Genomic DNA, 25,299 nt, shown 5'->3' with positions numbered 1-25,299 from the left:
AGTCTTTTTCAATTAGCCATATGTGGTAACTGTTTAAGTGTTTTTTACATTTTTTTTCTGTTTGACTGTAATGATATTGAGTTTATATATAATAGTTTTATTTTTCTTATATAACTTTTTTCTGTATATTCCTTATTACCTTTGAAAAATGACTGTTATTTATGTAGTATTTCTGTAAAATCCAATCAAACTATTGAAAAAGAACATACAACTCATAAAAGTTGGTCAGTCAGCTGCATTAACTTTAAATGCTATCACTCACCAGTTTTGACTTTGATTTAATCACTTTGTATCTCATCCAGTGTAATCTACCAGACATAGGGAGCTAAAGTGCAAGATTTCACAAAATAAAAAATTCTTTACATACTGTTAAAGTTCAATTTTGGAAAATTGTTAAATGTGCCAGAGTGACGCTTTTCCAATAAGATCTTGGATAATCTAAAAGGTACTAGGCTGGATTTATTCCATGTTCTAGTTCCAAAGTACTCTTTTGTTAATATGGAAATAACATGTTAATGATAAATCACTTTCTTACTATCGGAGTGAAATGACTCATACAAATTCTTCATTTTTATTAATAAGTTCATTTATTGGAATGAATGTTGCTAGGAAGGCTGAAATTTTGCTTATCTTTAATTGCTACACCTAGTGAAGAATTTCTCACAAAACTGTTCACCAGGATTTGGATCCAGCAATGGAGAAGAAAGAGCAAAAACAAGATCAAGTGAAAATAATTTCCAATTTGGACAGGAAATTGTATTTTGCAGATTTCCTGCTTGAATGCTGGCTTTCCTCTTCTGGGTAGCTAAGGAAGGACTTTATAAAGAAGCCTTTGCAAGAAACTGCAGTGAATCTTGGTGGGAAAGTGTAGTGGTTAGCGCCACACTATTAGTGCAAGTGAGCTGGGCTCGAATTCCGCACTGACTGTAAGAAGCACGTACATTCTCCCTGTACTTGCACGGGTTTTCCCCATGAGTGTTCTGATTTCCTCCCACCCTTTCAAAATGTACGGTGGTTGTAGGTGTGTTTGGGCAGTACGTGTTTGTGCACTGAAAGGGTCTGTTACAGTGCAGTATGCCTAATTTAAATTTGGAATGCTTTTTCCCTTGCTTGGTCTTAGTGTCCTGCGGTTTACTGTTCCTACCTCTGCCATAGAATCAAAACATATTCTTTCAAAGTCACAAATGATATCCTGTGATTTTGTTAAAAAATATCTATTATTTCTCATCCTTCCCCACTTCTTTGGAGTCTTTGACCTGTTGATTACAGTTTACTATTCAACGTTTCTCATCTCTTATCAATCTGGGTGGGACCGGTCACTCTTGGTTCTAATCCTACTTTTTGAGTTGTAGCTCTTTCTGGACATGCAGCATTTTTATTCATGTCCTTGAGTATCCTTTTTTCCCCATTTACTTTTTATATACATGTTCTGCTTGCAAAATGCAAATAGACAGGGAAATCAACGGTATCCCTGATAACTTCATCTGTGAGAAGTACATCCAACGGCAACACCTCACAGGCCGTATTAGGGAATGGGAGCTGGAGTTGAATGAACTCCAGATCATTCGGGAGGCTGAGGGGATGATAGACAGGAGTCACAGGAATACAATCATACTTAGAAGGCAGGAGGAGGTTGTTAGATGACAATCAGGAGAGGGAAAGGGAATAGGCAGGAAATGCAGGGTACCCTTGTGGCCATTCACCTCAGAAACAAGTATATCCCTTTGGATACAGCTGAGGGGTATGATTTATCTGGGCCAGACAGCAGGTGGATCAATATCACCATGGTCAGGTCTAAGTCTCCAAAGGGAAAGGTAAAGTCAGGTAAAATGATCATCATAAGGGACTCAGTCAGGGGAACAGACAGAAGATTCTGCAGCAGTAAAAGAGACTCCAGGATAGTGCATTGTCTTCCAGGTGCTCAGGTCCAGATGTCTCTGAACAGGTGCCGAATATTTTTAAAGGGGAGTGTAAGCAGCCAGAAGTAATGGTACATATTGGCACCAATGATATAGGCAGAAGTGGGGCAGAGGTCCTGAACAGTAAGTTGAAGAAGCTGAAGAGCAGGACCTTGAAGGTGGCAATCTCTGGATTAGACCTGGTGCCATGAGATAAGGAAGATCAGAACAGGAAGATAGTGTAGATAAATGTGCGGTTGAAGAAATGGTGCATTGGACAGGGTTTCAAGTTCTTGGATTTTATTGGAACTTTTTCTGGGGAAGGGTTGACCTGTACAATTGGGAGGGATTGAAAATGAAGGTGAGGGGAATTCACAAGGAGGTTTCTTAATGTTGTTGGGGGAGGGGGCAGAGGGTTTAAACTAGATTCATGGGGGGGGGGGGGAGTTGGAAACCAAAGAAAGAGGCAGAAGAGGAGGTGATTGGCGCATAAGCAGGGACAGTTGGTAGGGAGTTTATGTGAAAGGACAGGCAGATGGGGCAAAATCACAGCCAACAGGATGTTGTAATGCAACAGGGACACAGAGTCAAATGTGACAAATAAAGGGGAAAGGATTTTGTATTTAAATCCAGGCAGCATAAGAAGTGAAGTTGACTACCTTATAATACAGCTACATACTGGCAGATGTGATTATTATGGAATTGTGGCTATAATATGGATATCAATGGGAGCTTAATGCTCTGGGATACACAGTGCATTGAAAGGATAGGCAGATAATCAGAGGGGGTGGTTTGGCTCTGTTGGTAAGGAACAATGTTAAATCATTAGAAAGAAGTGACATGTATCAAAAGATATTGAATCATTGTAAGTTTAGTTAAGAAATGGCAAGGATAAAAATACATTGTTGGCAGTTACATGTCGACTTCCAACTAATAGCCAGAATGTGGACAACAAATTACAAAAGCAAAGAGAAAAGGTGTGTGAGAAGGGCAATGCTCTGGTAGTCATGTGGATTTTAACATGCAAATAGATTAGAAAACCCAGGTTGGGACTGGGTCTCAAGAGAGAATTTGTAGAAAGCCTATGAGATGGTGTTTTAGAACTTCTTACTGATAAGGATCAGATGTACTGGATTACATGTTGTCTAATGCACCAGAGGTGATTAGAGAGCTTAGAGTAAATGAACCATTAGAGGATAGTGATCACAACATGAACAAGCTAAATTTCAGATTTAACACGGAGAAACTAAAGTCAAATGTGACAATAGTTTAGTGGAGTAAAGGAAATTACAGTGGCATGAGAGTGGAACTAACCAAAGTAGATTGGATGGGGGGATTAGAAGGGAAAACAAGAAATGAATAAAGTGCAGAATACACAGCAAAAAGGAGAAAATATTCAAATGGACAAATATCACAAGCAAAGTTAAAGCCAACGTAAAAGCCAAAAAGAGGGCATTCAAGGAAGCAAAAATTAGTGGGAAGGTCGAGGAATTGGGAGTTTTTAAAAACTTGCAGAAGGTAACTAAAAACTCATAAGAAGGGAAAAAGATGAAATATGAAAGTATATCAAAGAAGATACAAAAAGCTTCAAGAATATAAAGTGTAAAAGAGAGATGGGAGTAGATATACAACCACAAGCAAAAGATGGTAGAGAAATAATAATGGGAGACAAGGAGATGACAGAGGAACTAAATGAGTATTTTGCATCAGTCTTCACTGTGGAAGTCATTACCACCGTATCAGATGTCGAAGGATATTAAGGAATGGAATTGAGTGCAGTTACTATTTCAAGGGAGAGGATGCTCAGAATGCTGAATGGTCTAAGGTTAGATAACTCTCCTGGACTAGATGGATTGCACCCTCAGGTTCTGAAAGAAATAACAGTGGAGGCACTGGTAAGGATCTTTCAGAAATCACTAGATTATGGTAATGTCCCAGAGGACCGGAAAATTGCAAATGTCACCCCACTATTCAAGGGAGGAGGCAACAGAAAGGAAATTATAGAACTGTTAACCTGATGTCAGTGGTTGTGAAGATGTTGGAGTTAATTATCAAGGATGAGGTTACAGATTACATGGAGGTCAAAGCCAGCATAGTTTCTTTAAGGGAAAATGTTGGTTGACAAACCTATTGGAATTCTTTGAAGAAGTGACAAGCAGGCTAGATAAAGCAGATGCAGTTGATATTGTGTATTTGGATTTTCTGAAGGCCTTTGACAAGGTGTCGCATATTTCAGATTTATTGTCTGAGTACATACATGACATCACATACAACCCTGAGATTCCTTTATTCTGCAGGCACAGGAGAATCACCACTAAATGATAGTCCAAAAAATAAACTGTACACAGCGTAAACAATCAAAAGAACTGTTAACAGGTAACAAATGTAAACAAACTGACTGCAATACAGAGAGAACAAAAAGAAAATCAATAAAGTGCATAGGTAAGAGTGCTTAAATGAGTCTCTGATTGAGGAATGAAAGGGTTATATGAGGAGTGTTTGAAAGCTCTTGGCCTGTACTCATTGGAATTTAAGAGAATGAAGGGGATCTCATTGAAACATTTCAAATGTTGAAAGACATGGACAGAGTAGATGGAGAAAAGTTATTTCCCCATGGTAGGAGAGTCTAGGACAAGAGTGCACAACTAAAGGATAAAAGGGCAGCCACTTAGAAGGAGGTATTTCTTCAGCCAGAGGGGGATAAATCTGTGGAATTTGTTGCCATAGGCGGTTGTGGAGGCCAAGTTATTGGATGTATTTAATGGAGAGATTGATAGGATTAGTCAGGGCATCAAAGATTATGGGAAGGCCAGGCAGTGGGGCTGAGTGGGTAAATGGATCACCTCATGGGGTAGACCAAACAGGCTGAATAGCCTACTTCTGCTCCTATATCTTATGGCCTTATATGGTCTAAGCCTGAGTTCTACCTCTCAAACACTAGCTCTATGCCATTGGGCTAATTGTCTCACATTCAGCATTGGAAAAGTAGAAATGTCCTTTAAATAAATATTTGGAAAATCAAAGCCATTGTTTTTAGTTTCCATCACCGCTCATGGTAGATTTCTGAGGGGAATCAATATGTTTATAGCATTGATATGGATATTCAGCATGGACTGATAAGTGGCAAGTAAGATTTTCATCACAAATTGACCAGAAATTCAACTGAAATCTGACATAAATATTGTGACTGCAAGAGTAGGTCATAGGCTGGATATTGCACAGTGAGCAACTCACCTTCTGACACCTCAAAGCTTTTCCACCATCACCAAATATGTGGTGGAATACTCTCTATTTGCATGGATAGGAAAGGGGAGTGTGCATACATTTGCTCACTAGTGTGCACAAGTCATGAAATCCAGTAGTTCAAAGGAGAAAAAGCAGTCATAAAGTTACACAACATGGAAACTGACCCTTTGGCCCAACTCGTCAATGCGAACTAAGTTGCATACTTGAACCATATCATTTATGTTCCATATAACCTCCACACTTTGTGAGTACAAGTTGATCCTTAAATCTTTCCCCTCAAGTTTCAGATATTCACATCCAGGGAAAAAGATGGACCATTGACCTTAGTTACGCTCCTCATTATATTGTTTACCTCCATAAAGTCACCCTTCAACTTCCTTTACTCAGTCTCTCCTTGCAACTCAAGCTTTGTTGTCCTGATAACATCTCTGTGAATTATTTCTTCATCCTTTCCAGCTCAATTACGTCCTTCCTGCAGCTAAATGCCCAGAAATGCACACAACACTCTAAATGTGGTTAAATCAACACCTGTAAATTGTAACATGGAATTCCAGTTCTTGTACTCAATGCTTTGACCAATGAAGGCAAGAATGGCAGACACTTTCCTTCTTGCCCTGTCTACTTGTGTTTCCATATTCAGGAAATCATACAGCTGTTTCGCCAGGCCTTTTTGTTGTACAATATTCCTCACGGCCCAACCATTTACTGTGCAAGTTCTGTCTGGATTAACTTGCAAAAGGCAACATCTCTCACTTGAGACAGTTAAATTCCACCTAGCATTCTTTGGTCTACTTTCCCAGTTGTACTAGATCGTGTTGCAACTTTTAGTAATTTTGCTGCCACTCACAAAACTACTAACTACGCCAATTATATTCTCATCTAACTCGTTAATGGATATGGCAAACAGCAATGAACCCAGTACTGATTCCTGCTGTTCAAACTTCTAATCTGAAAAACAGATCTCTGCTATCACCCTCTGACTCCTACCAAATTTGTAACCAATTGGCGATCTTATTCTGAATCACAATCTACCACCCAGGATCTTGTCAAAGATCTTGCTAAAGTTGATGTCCACTGGCCCACTCCCATCAATCCTCTTGGATGCCTCTTCCAAGAACTTTATCAAATTTGTGAGACAGGATTTTCCACACACAAGCCATGTTAATTATTCTTAAAGAATCCTTGCCTTTCTAAATGCATAGAGATCTTGTTCCTCATTTATCCTCACTAGAAACATTCCCACCAATGCTATCAGGCTGACCATCCAGTAGTTCTGTGGTTTAACATAGCAGCCCTTCTTAAATAAAGGCACAACATTAGCTACCCTCCAGTCTTCCATAGATATTGATATCATCTTCGTCAATGTAGATTTTATGCATGTTTGATACCAGTCATGGTTGATAGTTATTATTGATAGATGGATATGTTGCACAAGTTAAAGTCTGAAGGTTGTGATACAGTCCCACCAGTAATAGAATTGGGGAGCCACTATGACCACTGGCAATGATGCTAAGGCTACAATAACATTCAGTGATTAACCACTGCATGGAGATAACAATTTTCATGCAAGTTTCAGCTTGTATGTTTGAGTTTGTAAGCATCTGCCTACATTTCCGTCTCCAATCTGATTTGGACCACACTTCCAGCCCACACTCTGGACCTCGGCTCTGGGCACACACTAAATATTGATATTTCACTACTTCACAGCACAAGGCATCAAATACAATCCATCTCACAGAAAACAAGTTTTAGTATACACCACAGGAAGAGCAAACTATATTGAGCAACACTCTCACAAAAACTTGGTTCACCTCATGAATATGCAGATCAGAAGATAATAATTCAGCAGTTAATGTGGGGTTACTGGATTTTCAATGTCCAGAATATTGTGGATAAATTTATATGCTAGACCTGTCGATTTCATGAAATTGCACCTACCTTATCACTATCCATGGTATTCTGCGAGGTCCTTGATGCAATTGAAATAGTATCTGGCTGACTGCTACCATCTCCCTGACTATCTCCATCTTCTCCCATATCCCTGAGGACAACAACAACATTAAATTATTAAGTTTCTGCTCCCTCAGCCAGATTCGGACAGAAACATACAAAGAATTCTCATTGTAAGCGGACTTTTTGATTGTGTTTAAGGATGTGCATCTTAAAACAAATGGTAAGTTTCTTAACTGGGAGTAGTGTGGCATATAAAGAAAGATAACAGTTGTAAAATACTTTCAGACATACTTCTGGTGTTTCTAAAATAAAGTGGGTCCATTGAGATAGTTGGAGGTGTAACTACGACAAGTTTAAAAATTGTACTGCCTTTACAGTGAAAGGGTAACATTTTAACAAAGCAAAAAGTTGGTAAAAAAAATATACATGTGATGTTAAGCAATTATTTAAATGAATCACTTAGAGAGAAAATTGAAAGATTGTACTGAACATAGCTAGGATAGATGTTAAGGAACAATAATGAATTACCTAACCATTCCAACCTGTTGTATTTAATGAAACTCTAAATTTGGGATTTATAATTGTTCACTGATCACTGATCTACACTCTGTTAAGTATGTGTGACTGGAAGATTGTTTGCCAAAAACTGAGGCAGTGCTTACTCTTTTGTCCTTCTGACAGCAGTAAAAACAAAAAGGGATTTATTTTGAAATCAAAACATTGAGGTTCTCTGCTCAATCCCAATGTTCACTCCATTTCCGAATTATGTGCAAATCAAAAATTATAGCACAATGCATTGTGAGCAAGTATTTGCCAAGCACGTCAGTCTGAAATGTTAAAGCTGAAACAGGTATTTTGCATTGATATTCCAAAACATTGCCAAACTTTGATCATGTAAAAAAAAGGAAATGCAATTTGGAAATTACATTGCTAAATTTAATGAAAGACTGATTCTTTCCCTTTGCATCAGAAAAGCCTTTGTTTCATCTCACTGGTTTCATGTTTTGCATGCCAACACCCTTTTGATTGGAAGCAAAGGCATTGAAGCATGAAGGTTGACATTTGGCATCCACCACTATAAACAGATCTATCATGAACCTTGGTGTTACTTAGTCAAATTACTTGTTATTTCCTTTTCATAATTTTCAGGCTTCAACGCTACATCTGATCACTAATAATGCTTGCTGGGTTTAAAATAATGCCAGTGGTATATAAAATAAACATTCTAAATGTTAACCTTTTAAAATCTTTTAAACTGGACAAGATACTAGAGAACGATTGGCATAGCAGTTAGCTCAATGCTGTTACAACGCCAGCGATCAGGACGGGGGTTCGAATCCCACGCTGTGTGTAAGGAGTTTGTTTGTTATCCCAGTGTCTGCGTGGATTTTCCCCAGGGGCTCCAACTTCCTCCCACCCTTCAAAAACATACCAGGGTTGTAGGTCAATTGGGCATAATTGGGCAGCACTGGCTCATGGGCCAAAAGGGCCTGTACCATGCTGTATGTCAAAATGTAAATATTAAATTTAAAAAATGTTGACACTCCATAATGGCTGACCATTGCATCAGCACATCATCAATAAAGCAAAGCGAGCGCTAAGCAGTATAGACAAAGTAATTAATGCCATTAATTTTTCTTTGGCTTGGCTTCGCGGACGAAGATTTATGGAGGGGGTAAAAAGTCCACGTCAGCTGCAGGCTCGTTTGTGGCTGACCAGTCCGATGTGGGACAGGCAGACACGATTGCAGCGGTTGCAAGGGAAAATTGGTTGGTTGGGGTTGGGTGTTGGGTTTTTCCTCCTTTGCCTTTTGTCAGTGAGGTGGGCTCTGCGGTCTTCTTCAAAGGAGGCTGCTGCCCGCCAAACTGTGAGGCGCCAAGATGCACGGTTTGAGGCGTTATCAGCCCACTGGCGGTGGTCAATGTGGCAGGCACCAAGAGATTTCTTTAGGCAGTCCAAGAAGAAAAAAAAAAAAAAAAAGCCATTAATTAATTAAAGGAGATCCTGCTTAAACTGGATTGTGCATCAAATAAATCAAGTTAGAATTTGATGAAAAGGACCATGAGGCAGAGTATTGGAGATGAAAAGACTGGGATACATTCAATGTGGTTCTAAGTGGAGGAAGGGAAATGGTGCTAATGGTGGAAGCAGGGTTGGGGAAGAGGGGAGTGGAAGTGCAGAGGCGGTGAGATAATGGGGTCTTCTGGATAGATATTCCACAGCAAGTCAAATGGACTTCTTGATAATTATTTGTGTGTAATTTTGAGTAGACTTAATAATACAAAATCACACAAATATTGTGAAATAAAATAGGTTACAAAATTAAGACAGCACATACACCAATGAAAATGGTACCTTTTACTATTATTCCGCTGTTTTGCTGGGGTTTTGGGCAACTGGATGGGTTCTTTCAGAGCTCCTTTCAGGTGAATAATTCTTTCTTGTATTACCTCCCGAATATTCTTAATCCAATCCTGCTTTGTTTCAATATTGGAAGCCTGAAGAAAAAAAAAGGCAAGAAATCTTAAACATTAACATATTGTGACAAAATGTCAATGGCTTGCAAAGCACATTTCAAATTTGGTGACAGAGTAGGAGAAAATCCCTGAAAATTCTTAGCCAATGTATAATTATTGGATACATATGCAGGATATTAATGACAAACAGGTAAAGATTATCAATCGTTAAACTTTCTTGTCTAATAACACAATATGAATGGATGAAAACAAATGGAATACAGCATGATCTGTATTATATAGAAATAAATAATTATTTTTTTAAACAGGTAAAGAATTAGAAGATGTTTTTCTAAACATTCTATTTTGACTGTCTGCCTGCTGCATTATATGAAATATGGAGGACTGTAAAATCAGTATTAGCTACTTTCATTTCACAAGTTTGTTCTGATGCGAAAGCAGCTTTGATTTAAGTTTTTATAGTGTTTTTGTTTCTATGGGATTTCATTCTTGTTTAATTCTGAACATAATTTAAATTATTTCTCTTAACTGCTATCAAATTGTCCAAAATAAACCCTCCAAGTTAGAAACAACAAACATCATCTGAATTTTGATTCCACATTATTTCAAATTAATTCCACAAAGTTGGTGAAAACTAATTTCTTTCAAAGAACAGTAGCTGGGGAAGGCTCCTTTTTATTACTGAGTCTTTCAAGCGTGAGAATTCATTCATGTACCAATAAATGAGATATTCCTACAACAGCTGCTTGTTCCACATCAATGATGGTAAAGCAGAAATAGTGAATATCTTCAAGTTCTAGAGTTTAAACATTTCCATTGATCTAACCTGAACCAACCACATGAAGGAGACAGTCAAGAAAGTGCACCAATGGCTCTACTTCCTAAGGAAGTTCAGCATTTCCCCCATTCCCCTGAATGACTTCACAGGTGCACCATCAAAAGCACCCAAGCTAGATGCATCACAGTGTGGTATGGGAGCAGCTTTCCTCTCGATCAATAGCTGAAGAAAATGGTGAATGAAACTCAGATCATCACAGACTTCGATCAACTCCATTCACAATTCATGCTGCCTTAGAAAAGCAGTAAATTTACTGAAGGACCCATCTTACTCTGGCCACATATTCTTCTCCCTCTTCCCATCAGGAAGAAAGTTCATGGGTCCAAAAACCTGCACCAACAGTTTTTTCCTCACAACCATGAAATTCCTTAACATCTCAATAGTGTTTCTTTGCAAACCTTGCAATGTACTAATTGATCTTTTCACTGTAACACCACACTGAAATGTGCCTTTGTTCTTCTATTTTTTTTTACTGCTGCATGCACATTAGGTTTGAGATTTGACTTGCTGGACTTCTCATGGAATGAACCCTTCTCATTGCACCATGTGACAATAAACAAATTTGTTTCTGGGTAATTTCTATGGTATCATGTTGCCAATATTTCATCCATGCACATTTCCAAAACCATTATTCTTCAGCTGCATGAAGCACTGAACCCTGAAGTCCGGGTACATTATCAAGACATAAATATTGGATTTCAGGTTGAACAAAATAAATGTTTTGAGATGAAAGCAGCTTATAATGACATTACACATTTTCAGTTTTTAATTTAACATACAGCCAGTCTCATTTTTTGAATAAAAAAGGTGAATCCATCTTTACTTTTTAAAACAATGATCTTTAACTATTTCTTACTGAAGAATATAGGTCATGCATTATCCTATTTGTTTCATTATAAAACAAATCAATCTGGTGAAAATTACCTTAAGGACTGTCTTGTTATCTGAGGAAGGTGTTCGGCCCACCCACAAAGCAAATTTGCAGGGATCACCTTCTACATGCTCTGTTACCCCCAACTCTGATGTCTGGAAATTGAAGGAATAAGATAAATTAAAAATAACAGCTGATTTTTTTCATACACATTTGGGTCAAAATGAAGTTGTTTATAGTATCATTAATCAGAACCTGTTGTGACTTGATACTGCTCCATCAAGCCACAACAAGACCAGTACACTCTTAACTGCAGTATACAGATTCTACAATTACCTCTTTAGGCTCTTCCACCTGTCTTTGTTCCTTCAGGGCTTTCCTTATGACACACATATTTGAGAAACTATTTGACATCAAGAATAACAGTTCTTTAAATAGCTTGATGTCAAGCCTGTGAAGCCTCTTGGGAAGTTTTGCCTTGTAAAAGGCACTGTTTAAATAGAAGTCATTGTTTCATAGGCCTGAATAAGATGTGCATATTTAATACATGGCTTGCAGGTTCCACATGATCAGAGGCCAGGTTTTAAGATCATGAGATTTTTTTCTATATATTAATGTACTGGTTGTCTGCAGAGCCAACCAGTTGTCAGTGGTGGCATTACTTCAGGATAAACATGAGTGTTGGCAATCATGTTAATGTTTAATTATTAATTAGTTATTCAATATTTCATTGATCTAACTTGTAGGTACAGAAAGTCATGTTATCAGTTGTATATCTTTCATCTTGACTTGTTTGATAATGAGCCAGTTTTATCAAGACACAAGAATGCAAAGGCAAAGTTTTCCTTTCTGGATTTCAACTGTTTCATGAATAGGTTTATCATTAAAGAAAGTGCTGTATTATTGTAGAGATGCATGTGTGCTCCAAAGCCAATTATAGCCCTTAAAGGGACAATAAAAAGCAAAATAAATGAAACAGAGATAAGGACATTAAGACTGATAGGGTTCTGAGCTTCTAAAACTTGAACTTCAGCAGCATGAATGTAAGAAACCTTTAATCAAATACAATTCAAGATACAATTATCAGAGAGGTCCAAAGGAAATGATAGAGAAATATATATATAGATATCTATATATATATCTATAGATATCTATATATACATATATATAGATATATATAGATATCTATATATATATGTATAAATATTAGAAAGAGATTTTAGAAACATTATTGAATGTCTATATATCTTCTTGCACATTTGTAATATAGAATACTGATAAATATAGATTATAGACCATTTCATTAAATGCTGTTCAAGTGGTAATTAAGGAAATTGTATGAATGTAAAGTACTGAACTCACCAGTAACTTGTGTTTGTAAACATATTTGCTATGTCCTGAGGAATCCTTGATCTCTTTGCTGAAAATCAAAGCTAATTCAAAGAGAAACAAGTGTCGTTCCCGTCCTTTCCGAATGAGTGATTTGGGGTCCCACACTTGGAAGGTATCTTGAAGGATGAGTTCACCCTGAACATCAAAGTTTTCATCAAATCCTGAGCATAGGTGGAACATGAAAAAAAAATTATTGTACATAAAGGACAATATTTACAAACAATTCATGTGAAGCTCTTACAATGCATATTCACTTCAAGAACACAATACCTTGCATAACCTCGTTTTTATTGTATTTCTCATAGTTCCAGAGCATAGCTTTTCCCATTTTTCATCTTTAAGTTTAGATCTTGTTCCCACTTTTGGTTGGGTTTACAGCTTATTTCATCATTCTCTTTCTCTTGCAGCTTGATGTACATGTTTGTTATAAATCTTTTAATTATCATTGTGTCTGTAATCACATATTCAAAGCTGCTTCCTTCTGGTAACCTCAGCCTGCTTCCCAATTTGTCCTTCAAGTAGGTTTTCAGTTGGTGGTATGCAAACATTGTACCGTGAGTTATACCATATTTGTACTTTATTTGTTCAAAAGATAAATTATTTCCCAAAAAACAATTTTCTATTCTTTTGATCCCTTTTTGCTGCCATTCTCGAAAGGGAAGGTTATCCATTGTGAAAGGAATTAGTTGATTTTGCGTCAATAATAATTTTGGAGGTTGGTAATTTGTTTTTTCCTTTCTACTTGAATCTTCTCCCAAATGTTGAGCAGATGGTGCAGTACTGGTGAACTTCTATGTTGCACCAGCTTTTCATCCCACTTATAAAGTATATGTTCTGGTACCTTCTCCCCTATTTTATCTAGCTCTAACCTGGTCCAATCTGGTTTTTCCCTTGTTTGATAAAAATCTGATAGATATCTTAATTGTGCTGTTCTATAATAATTCTTAAAGTTTGGTAGCTGTAAGCCCCCTTGTTTGTACCATTCTGTTAATTTATCTAGTGCTATCCTCAGTTTCCCCCGCTTTCCATAAGAATTTCCTTATTCTTTTCTTTAGCTCATTGAAGAATTTCTCTGTTAAGGGAATTGGTAACGATTGAAGATATTCATTTTAATGCAATTTACCCTTCCTATCAGTGTTAGTGGTAAATCTTTCCAATGTTCTAAGTCATCTTGTAATTTCTTCATTAATGGCTGATAATATAATTTGTATAGATGACCTAGATTATTATCTAGTCTAATACCTAGGTATCTGATTGCTTGTGTTTGCCATTTAAACTTGGTGAAATCAGCATTATTTATTGGCATCGATTCACTTTTATTTGCGTTGATCTTGTACCCCGATACTTCTCCATATTCCTTCAATTTCTTATGTAATTCTTTTATTGATATAATTGGTTACACAGGCTATATACCACGCCCCAAAAGTTAAATAAATGGGACCCAACAGTATCAGATAGATGTTTTCACTGTAAGAAGGAAATGGGAACAACAGTACATGCAATTTGGGCATGTGAGAAAATGGAAAAGTTTTAGGAAGATCTAAATCAGGTATTAAATAAAATCACAAAAAGCAACATATCAAAAAATCCAGAGATCTTTCTTCTAAGAAATATAAGAAGTAAAGAAATAGGTCTCAATTTGGATGAAGCACAAAAAAGATTTATTATGACAGCCTTAGCGGTGGCAAAAAAATGTATAATGTCAACCTGGAAATCAGAAGAGAGCCTGAGAGTACAGCAATGGTACATAGAAATGAATAAATGTATTCCATTGGAAAAAATAACATATAATTTAAAAAATAACATCACAGTATTCGAACAAATTTGGGAACCATACATGGAACACAACAGAGAGGGCCTACCGCAGACCTCCACCCTCTAAACTGACAGAATGAGAAGACAAAATGAACTGACCCAGTGTGTAACAGTAGATTACACAATTTTCTTGTTTATTTTCATTGTGTGATGACATTGTTTAATGGTTTATTGTATTGCATATGTTGAATGTTTAGTGGGTAGGGAGGGGGGTGGGAAGGAGGGAGGGAAGGAAGGGGGGGGAAATGGGAGAAAATGACACTGGGTATATTCAAGAGGGAAATGTTCATGTGTATTTTGGTTAATATGGTTCATAGTGTGAAAAATAATTTTTTTAAAAAAAAGAACACAATACCTGAGAATTGACATGCACTTCTTGAGAAGATGGGTGGAGGCAGTAGTTTAAGTACAGGTACTCCCCTACTTACAACTGTAATTGGGACCAAAGTATTGGTCTTATCTTGAAATGGATGCAAGTTGGAATTTTGCCTGCACATATGGAATACTGAAATCTTAAAGCAAACTTTTTAATCATTTTTTTCATCATAGATTTGATGATAACAACTTAAAGCTTCCTGAATTTGACAATCAACTTTGGCAAATCTTTCCACATTTTGGACCACATTTACCTTGTTAGTCGCCATCACAGAGTCCGTAGGATGGGTGCGGCCATCTTGATTCCTCTGCACATGTGCGAGCCTACAGGTGGTGCATGCATAGTGGGTTCAAGTTTTGGAGTTTGGTAGGCGCATGTGTGAGAATTAAGCACTCTAACGATATTAAATTCAGGCCCTTAACTCTCGCGCATGCGCCAACTGAACTCTAATACGCAAACCCACCGCGCATGTATGCAGAAATTAAGATGGCTGCGCCCAGCCTACGGACCCCGGGACATCAACTAACAAAGTAAGTACGCACATCTTGGCTCTTACATGCCCTGTATCTCTGTAATAGTTTGTCAAAAACAATATTTAAAAAAAAAATTGGTTGTATATGCGGATGGATACAAGTTGCATACATAGGTTGCAAGTCAGGGAGTACCTATATCTACATGAGCCACAATTGGCTACAGAACAAGTGCTGATCGACTGGGTTAATGTAGATAGGTTGCTATGTACACAGTGTGCTGAAGAGCCTGTTTCTGTTCTGCACTTTTCCCTAGTTCATTTATATTACACATCATGTAATATAATTGTGAAATGTGCATGTGTGCGTGAATAGCAGAACTAGTTCTTGTTAGAACAGCATTTGAACTAGCTTCTATCAAAATGTCCAATTCAAGATAATCTGGTTAGGTTTTGCTGAGTTTGTTTTGTATGTCGTGTAATTTCTCTGATACTTGGCAATTTTAAACCATTGATAAGGTAATTGATTAATTCAACGAGCAGCTAAGTCATACAGTTATGTAGAATTTTCCTAGCTGCGCTGCTTTAGTGGATTCCATGAGGATGGCAGATAAACATTCTACTCTGGTTCGTTTCCACTCCTAATTACTAGCAAACATCACAGATGCGATTTGGATCAGACTCTGTTCTTTCCATAGCACTTTAAAACCAACCATAGTTCAATTTTTCAATTCAGTGGAATTGCTATTTTGTTATTTGAAAGAGGCACTAAATAGTTGGTGGAACCAGATTCATGTTTTAGGAAATGAGAAGGGATGAATGGAGCCCAGACGAAAATAAATAAGAGTACTAGAAATTAATGAAATAGGAGAAAATCCTGCATTACTATTGGCTTATAATCTGCAGAAAGAGAGAATACGATTAATATTGAAAGGACACAGCTAAAATCTTTGGAAATGCTGTCATGGAAGGAAGTGCTGGGACTTTGAGCATTAACAATTAACAATTGTAGCACAGAAACAGGCCAGTTTGGACCTTCTAGTGCATGCCGGACACTTTCTTCCATCATTCCTGCTTTCATTGCTAGGTCAAGATTTTGATGTTATTTGAGCAGATTCTTTTTTAGCTCTGCATTTAAAAAGCTGAAATATTATTACAAACAGCAAATAAAAGCTATTTCATTCCAAACTTTCATTTGTAAGATACAGAAATAATTTTCAACATAATTGATCACGTCAGGAACCATTAAAAATTAAATTATGATTCTGGTATCTAACATATAAAGTAGCTGACTGAGTTCAGACAGATCTTTATTTAATAATGTTATTTTTCAGTCATTATACATTACTGACAATTCCACGTGCAACCTTCAACAAATACACAAAGATATAAAACTTAAAAGTGAAGTTTTTATACCACACTTGTCTTTCTTTTACTCATTCTCATCTCTAAGTTTACCAGGGAAGGCATATTTTCTGCAAAGAAAGATAATCTTGAAATAATTTGGCTGTAAGATTAATTAAAAGTTAAGAGTTTATGGAACAATAATAGTTTAATTCTGAATTTCATAAAAATAACAATGAGTTAATTAGAAAAGCACCAGCCAAAAATATGCCAATCATATAGATTTAAACATAATCAATGCAAGTTTTATTATTTATGGTAAATCAATTTTAGGTGCTCAAATAATGAGTTTGTTTGGATTAGAATGATGTAAAAAATGTTAAGACTTTCAAGACCAAATGCACTTTGCAGAATTTCAAAAAGGCTGAACCAGGTGCAGAACAGAGATTTTGAGATGGTGACCAACACACTTTAAATATTGTGCTTTGGCAATCTTCAAATTGTACAGATTTAAAAGGCTTTGAAGATTTTTATGATATAGGAGCAAAGCAGTCACCTATGGCACAACCCAAAAGTGCAAGAGAAACTCAGCAGGTCACACAGAATCCATAGGATGTAAAAGGCTTTTTATATTTTGGGTCTGAACCCTTTCTGGTTTCCAAACTATGGCACTAGTTGAAATTGGAGACCGCTAAACATTCAACTTGATACCTCTTAATTTTCCTTGACCTACCGTGGAAAATAATCACTCTTTTGTTTTAACTTGTACTAGTTATTGAAATAGAGTGAAAACCAATACTCAAAATCAACTTAGTTGCTGGTGTACTAGTCTGTGATTAATGAAATAATGATTAACATAGAACTTTCAATTTGACTAAGGTAGACCTGAACATCCAATGAAATCTTAGAGGTGGTCAATCAAGGTCACATATCTGAAATCTTAGTTTTAAATGCAGAACCCAGTAATGCAGAATAAGACTATATTCAGCTAACTGGATAAGTCTACAGGCATTATTATACCAAGAATGTCCCTCAAATCAAAATAGATGTAGTCGATGCAAGATAAATTGTACTATTTAAAAGGCTTGGTATGGATGCAAGTTGGTTCAACAAACAAGGCTCGCCAGCAACTATACTTTGTGAGGTGTCTGAAGAGATTTGCTTGTCACCAAAGGCTCTCTCATAAACTTCTACAGGTGTACTGTGGAGAGTATTCTGCCTGGTTGCATCACTGCCTGGTATAGAGGAGCCAACTCTCAGGACAGGAATAAACTCCAGAAGGTTGTTAACTTGGCCTGCAACATCACAGACATCAGATTTCACTCCATTGAGGACACCTACATGAGGCAGTGTTCTCTATCCTCAAAAACCTCATATCCAGACTATGCCCTCTTCACTCTGGTACCATCAGGATAAATGTACAGGAGCCTAAAGACAAACACTCAATGGCACAAGGACAGCTCCTTCCCCGCTGCCATTAGATTCATGAATAGCCAATGAACCAAAGACACTGCCTTACTTTTTGTGCACTTTTTTTATATATATGTAGTAATGTCTTATGTTATTTATAATATGAATGTTTGCACTATGATTTATTTATGACAGTAAGTTCTGATTCTGAAATTGTGAATGTTAACCAAGTTTATAATATGTTTCAATTGAATGGCAACTAGTATTAAAGCCTTTGGTTTCCACATTCTTACCTTCCAGCATGCTGACATGCATGGCATCATTAGCTTTCTTGGGTACGCTGAGCATTACTTCTAGACCATCTTTCAATTCCCCTTTCCCTTCTTCACAGCAGGTTAATAGTTCCTATTGATATAAATATTGAAAATGCTACAAATCAAAATAAAAACAAATCAGCATTTAATTATTTAATTTCCACAAAAATTCCTTTCTGCATTTGTTTACAGAAGTTGCACAGGTAAAGGAACTGATAATATAATGGTGAAGACAAATTAAAAAAAAAAATCACCTTGTGGTCGGCGTGCCGTGCAACGAACAAAAAAAAAAACAGACGCTGTAGTGAGTTGAATCAACCATCTGAACTTTACTGGAACTCACCAAGAGCTTATCAACAGGACTCCTATAATCCTTTGCAGGACCCCCACCCAGACAATTGTGATGTCAGCCCAGTACCTCTTGCAGATCTGTGCAGCCCGTTACCACGTGAAATATATGTTGGTAGCAGGGACTACAGTTATTGTCCATCCCTAATTACATTCTGCTCAAGAAAAATTTTGGATGAGTAGAAAAAACTGATTCCTTTTATCCTATAAATAAATAAAATCAATCTTATTTCCAGTTTCAGTACTAGGGTTCTCCCTGCTCTTTGGTCAAATTTTTGCTAGCCTACACTAAGCTTTGGTGTTTTTCTTGTCTCTTGGAACTGAGAATAATGTGTGTTTTTCTATGACCTCCATCATGGCCACAGGCCAGTGTGACAGAGTATTTTGAGGTGGTTTGGGAGGAATTGCTAGAGTAGCTTGCACATACACAGGACATTTGCAAGTGCTTTTTGCAGAAAGAGCAACAAAGTGGCAGAATACAGCTGGCCCGGGAGAGCATGTGATTTTTTCAGGCAGAGACAGAACCTCTCTCTTAGAGAGGGAGGGTGTGAAATAGAGAGAGGAGTCACAGAAATCAGTTCCAGAGGGACAAGCTGGCAAACTTTGGAAGGATGCCTGGTCAAAGGAGAAGACTGGCAGTCTGAAAGGTGACCTGAAAGAAAATGGATCATCTGGAGAACCCTGAAGGGGGCAAGTTTCGTCAGTAAGACTGATCAAAAAGGAATCAGTTGCGGATGTCCTGGAAACCAGCGAGAACCCTCCTGAGTGGTAACCATTTGTCTGTTAAGCACCAAAGACTGGTGAACTTTGTTAATGCTAACTTTTGTGCACAGTACAAGAATTGCCTGCAACCAGTGAGATTGAACTGTGATCCAAAGAACTTTTCTAATCTTAAATATACATTACACACACCTGCGCTTCGTATTAGAGGGGGGAATTAAATAGGTTAGGTAGGTGAAGAAAGTAGTTTAAGTAATAAGTTAAAGTTTAATTCTGTTTTATTGCACCATAAGGAAAATATAGAAAGTGGTGATACCTTCAGTAAGAGCTGGTACTTTGTGATTCTCTGAACAGGTTTAATAAGGTATGATGAAATTGAATTGGCTAGACCATGCCTTTGTTGAATATCCTGAAAAGAGTGCATCAAATACAGAATGACTCCAAAGATCAAATTCAAGTTGCTATATCAATGTGATATACAAATTTGCTTTCTAATTTATGCAAATCAAAGTTTCATTCCATAGGAAAGTATTAAATTGTACACAGATAAATTACTTTAAAACCAATCATACCAACATGATCACGTAAACATCAAATATACTTGCAGAAACAATAATCGACATTAATCGATATTTAGACATAGCTGATGTTGCCCTGAAATGAACATGTAATTTGTGAACAGTTCAATCCTTAGATGCAAGATTAAACTGATTCTTTACTTCAAGGGCTTATCCCGACCTGGGTAGCAGCTGGGAGTGTGACAGTGAAAAGCCCCATCATTCTCTTTTTTTTATTTTACAAAATGGTAGAAGCCCAATTTTGCCCATACCACCCAATTACACCCTGCAACCCAAGTTTTGGAGGGTGTTAGGAGCACCCAGAGAAAACTCACGCAGACACGGGGAAAACGACAATACAGGGTAGCTGGTGGTGTAATAGTGCCGCACTTACTGCAATGCTAACCATGCCACCCAATTGTTCTTCCAGGATGTCCTCAGAATCCATTTATTTAAAATAGTGTTCTCCTCAGTTGTCTACCTCAAATGAAAATATGTTTGCCAGAAGCATGCAGCATCTTTGCTCACTGCTTCTCCACATGAATGGCAGATCTGCCAAAGCAGTTTATTATTTAAGGGGGTGTCAGTCAAGCTCCATGCATGAATTTGTGCCCACCACACATTTTATGCAATGATTACATGAACTAAGTTCTCATGCATACACTGCATTGCAAGTTAGCACTGATTCAATACGATAATTTAACATGCTCAAGACTTTCTATACCAGAAACTTTAAAATCAGCAAAGGTTTATCAAAAATGAAACTTTTTTTGCTTTTTCTCTGTGATTATTATTTTTAAAAATATTATATTAAATTAAAATAATCCAGATTCCAACAATTTTAAAAGTACTGAATGTGAACCCTTTATTTTCCATAAAGGCACCCACTCTTGGCAAATTCCAATAGTGATAAGTCATATGGAATTAAAGAACCATGCCACCTGAATATGAAACAAGGTAGCAAACTCACTGAGTCAGAGAGTGGAAATTTACTGGATAACTGTTTCTTATTTTATCCAGCTGAATTAATTTTTTTAGTTGTTTAGAAGAAATATCAGTGCTGCAGATAGCTCCAGCTTATCACAATCCATATAAATAATTTCAACGAAGAGACCATGAGTGATATATCATTTTTGCTGATAATCCACTGCTGAGTGTTGTGTGAATTATAAGGAGCAGAGTGACTTGGGGGGATACAAGATAAGGAAAAATACAGCATGCCATCCATGTCTTACGAAATGAATGGCTTTGTGGCTACGTTTGCAGATGATGTGAAGGTAGGTGGAAAAGCAGGTAGTGTTGAGGAAACAAGGAGGCTGCAAAAGGACTAAGACTAGGAGAATGGGCAGTGATGTGGCAAATGAAATAAAATGTTAGAAAGTGTATGCACTTTGGTAGGAAAAAAAATAAATGGACAATTTTCAAAATGGAGAGAAAATTGAAAATACTCAGATGCAAAGAGACCTGGGAGTTCTTGGACAGGATAGCCTGAAGGTAAACTTGCAGGTTGAGTTGGTGGTAAAGAAGGCAAATGAAATGCTGGCATTCATTTCAGGAGGAACAGAATACAAGATCAGGAATGTGATGTTGAAGCTTTATAAGGCACTTGTGAGACATCACCTGGAGTATTGTGAGCACTTTTGGGCACCTTCTTTAAGGTTCTGATGTTAGAAAGGGTTCAGAGGAGTTTCTGGGAAAAATTCTGGGAATATAAAGGTAATCATTTGAGGAGCCTTTGTCAGCTATCGTCCTGTACTCGTTGAAATTTAGGAGAATGAGGGAGGAACTCATTGAAACATTTTGAATGTTGAAAGGCAGGACAGAGTAGTTGTAGAATGTTTGTTTCTCATGGTGGGAGAGTCTAGGACAAGGGGGCACAACTTCAGGATTGAAGAGCATCCAATTAAACCAGAGATGCGGAGGTATTTCTTCAACCAGAAGTTGGTAAATATATGGAATATGTTGCCACAGGCAGTTGTGGAGTCCATCATTGGCTGTATTTAAGGCAGATATTGATAGGTTCCTGATTAGCCAATTCATCAAAGGTTATGGGGAGAAGGCCGGCAGTGGGCCTGAGTAGGAAAATGGATCAGCTAATGATTAAATGGCAGAATTGCCTATTTCTGCTCTGATGTCTTATGGAGATAGATTGGTATCAAATGAGAATAATAAAGAAATGTTAAAAAATTTTAAGACTAAAACATGTAAATTGAAACATTCTGCTCCTTTAAGTGAACAAATTAAGAATTTATATTGTCATCAATATTTGTTTTGTTTCCTATAACTTCAGATGAGAGTTCTACAAGAGAAATATTTGGTGAATTCCCATTCATGAGAAAAGATTTTGTGAGTAGGTGTGTTTTTTTAAACTTTATGTTTCATAAACACAAAGGTATTGAACCAGGAATGACAAAAATCAGTAAAGACAAGAACTGAAAAAAATCTCCAAAATGATTCAACATTTTCTGCATAGATTTTGGGAAGAAAAGGATTGCTAAGGTAAAAATTATAATTAAAATGAATATTGCCATTGGCATTACTATTTTAATTGATATATTCTAATTCTAGTTGCAAGATTTATCTTTTCAATTGCAAACAAAATCAGACAGTAAAGGTAAAGTCAACTTACATCAAAAAATGCTCCTGCATGCTCTAAAATTAACTGACTAGAGTCAGGTTTATTCTTACAGTACGTGACATACATTTGGAATTTGTCTGCCTGTGCAGAAAGAAAACAAACAATAGATTCATGTAAGAGAGAGCAATGTAACAGTACTGCCTTTGTACTTAACCTTTTGAGAACAAACTATTTTGAATTAAACAGCATTTAAAAATATTGAACTTTCCTGGAAAAAAAAATAAATCCTGCAAATTTATGAATGCTGCAGTTATCATGTGATGGCTATAATGTAGGACACTGCAGAGCATTGCTCATGAAATTCTAAAGTCCTGTTTGTTCTTGCACAAAGGCCAATACCAAGTGAAAAAAGTGAAATAAGCTGTAAAATAAGAAGAAATCAATTCTGTTTATCTAATTTGCTCCTTCAAATGGGCTATTTAGAAATTATACAGTCATTGACATCAAGCAACATTGCTTTTGTCTTCCAAAGTAACTGATAACAGAAGCAAGGCACCTCATTAAAGCAATCTTATTTTTTCATATAATTTCAGCCATATTTATGAAAAAAAGAGAGATTATAAACATTTTTTCATAAATACAGACCAATGCTGACTTATTCATTGTGAATGTTAAAGGCACCATGATCTCATCTAGATGAGAAATCTGTTGCCTTTTGCAGAGACAACCTATGTAGAAATCCTAAGTTGTAATTTTAAAATAACCATCTCACTGAATTCTGTGATCTGAACCTCTATTGGGGTCTTCATATTAGTGAAATTGAAATCAGGGTTAAAACTACACTTTACACATTAAAATCTGCCTGAGATCATTAGATTTTGATTTTTAATTATGATATAAAAATATATCACTCACCCAAGTGACAAAACAGTGGCCCACATCTTCTGGCAACTGTTCATATTTCTCCAGTTCTTTCAGGAAGGTGCTGAAATAAATACACAGCTTCAATTATTTACAACCCCTATTGCATTGTTGCACTATTTCTGTGCTCTGTTTTAATTTCAGTGTACTGCGGTTTCTGGTCTGGGTATCATTCATATAAAAGATTAATAAACCTTGATGAACTGACATTTTCAAGAAAGTACTTTACTGATATAAACCCAATTACCTCCTGCTACTCAGTAAAATTGAAGAACACTTGATTAGGTGGATGAATTTGCCCATCACTAATTGGCAGTGTCAACTGTGTAAAGATGAATATATTGCTAAGATTGCAGAACCTTTTCCAGTCCTTTCCAATTTTTTTATCTCAAACCTTTTTTTAAAACCCTTAATAAGCATGTTGGGAAATTTATTTGGAATTGTAAGATACCTAGAATATCCATGGAAAAGTTAACATGGGATTATAGGTTAGGAGGCACCCAGTTGCCTAGTTTCAATAAGTATTATTTGGTGACCCAAATAAGATTAATTTCTTCATTTTTTGAGAGGGATGATACCCCCTTCCTGGAGAATTCCAGACTTATAGCCAGCAGGACAGACAATTCTATTTTAAAACATGGTAAAAATATGGTGTGAGACATTTGCAGACTCTGGATTGAAGAGGATTGTCACCGAGGGCACCTTTAAGACAGAATGAACTTATACCCATTACTTTCAATAATAAAATTTTGGAATCTTGGTATCATAAGGGGATACAACGTATGGAGGATTGTTATGAAAATTAACTTTTCGTATGATTTGTCCAATAAAGCTTTTTTTTTGTTACCTTCAGTTACGATCCTTCCTTAGGGCCAATTCGGGACCTGAAATTACTCTACTGGGACTCACTGAAAAGGAGAAACTACTCCATGAAGGAAATGTATATGTTTATTTCTAGAATGTATTTTTCAGTGATGAGTGAGAACTAAAGCCAGGTTTGCAGAAATCTAAGGTGAGATGGGAGTCAGACTTAGACACAACAACTGATGAACAACTCTGGTCAGATCTATGTCAGGGAAGTTTGTTGGCTACTGTAACTGATTTACTAAAGTTAAAATCTTTAGTTATAAAATATATATTTCTTAGTAAAGTAACTTATAGAGTTGAAATATTGTGTAGGTATTCTTAGTAAGTTAGTTGTGGGCTGGTATAGAGTCACACGCAGGTCACATTACATTCACAATACACTCAGATGTGAGGTAATTTTTAGAGTTGATGTGTCTTGGAAAGGCAGAGCTAGTGGAACTGAAGTGGGTTTGAATTGATTCAAGAACAATGGAATGTTTGCTTTATTAAAAACTGAAGTATAAAGGTACTCAAGAAGAACTGCTGAAGGAAGCCATCTGTTTAAACATAAACAGGCTTTTGCTTGTGATCATCAGAGTTCCAGAATTATAAACCACTTAAGCCACTTGAACAGAGATGTGGTCAGATGTTTTTATGGATATTGAGTGGTTTTTCAGAAAGGCAGGAGGTTTTGCATAAATGAACTGAAAACAGTGGTGACATCAAGACACATGATGTCAGAGAACTATATACTGAAGGTAGAGAGACATTTTGAATCAGAAGACTGAAGAGATTGAAGAAACAACATCCTGGAAAGACAGGATTGGCACAATAATCTCTAGAAAGAGGTAGTTGCTGTTCTGTGTTGTAGCATCCTTATCATAAGAGATACACAACATCAATGGCTTTTAAATAAGTAAGACCAC

The 25,299-nt window shown here is 36.8% G+C and overlaps 1 protein-coding gene across 23 annotated transcripts in view; it reads right to left on the bottom strand.

The window, feature by feature from the left end:
• Positions 1–25,299, bottom strand: part of LOC138762132 (kalirin-like) — an 873,682-nt gene that overhangs the window by 223,991 nt on the left and 624,392 nt on the right. For all 23 annotated transcript variants that reach the window (XR_011356765.1, XM_069935559.1, XM_069935558.1 and 20 more), the window contains 8 exons: positions 23,522–23,591; positions 22,658–22,747; positions 19,788–19,880; positions 18,383–18,494; positions 12,646–12,836; positions 11,337–11,438; positions 9,453–9,595; positions 7,083–7,185 (listed from right to left, as the gene is read on the bottom strand). Coding sequence is in view for 22 of the 23 variants with exons in the window: in XM_069935559.1 (XP_069791660.1) it covers positions 7,083–7,185; positions 9,453–9,595; positions 11,337–11,438; positions 12,646–12,836; positions 18,383–18,494; positions 19,788–19,880; positions 22,658–22,747; positions 23,522–23,591 (904 nt within the window). In the remaining variant the exon portion in view is untranslated. The remainder of the gene's footprint in view (positions 1–7,082; positions 7,186–9,452; positions 9,596–11,336; positions 11,439–12,645; positions 12,837–18,382; positions 18,495–19,787; positions 19,881–22,657; positions 22,748–23,521; positions 23,592–25,299) is intronic.

The sequence above is a fragment of the Narcine bancroftii genome, chromosome 4 (genome assembly GCF_036971445.1).
Source record: "Narcine bancroftii isolate sNarBan1 chromosome 4, sNarBan1.hap1, whole genome shotgun sequence".
Classification (NCBI taxonomy): domain Eukaryota; kingdom Metazoa; phylum Chordata; class Chondrichthyes; order Torpediniformes; family Narcinidae; genus Narcine; species Narcine bancroftii.
This window is presented reverse-complemented; position numbering and strand designations above follow the sequence as displayed.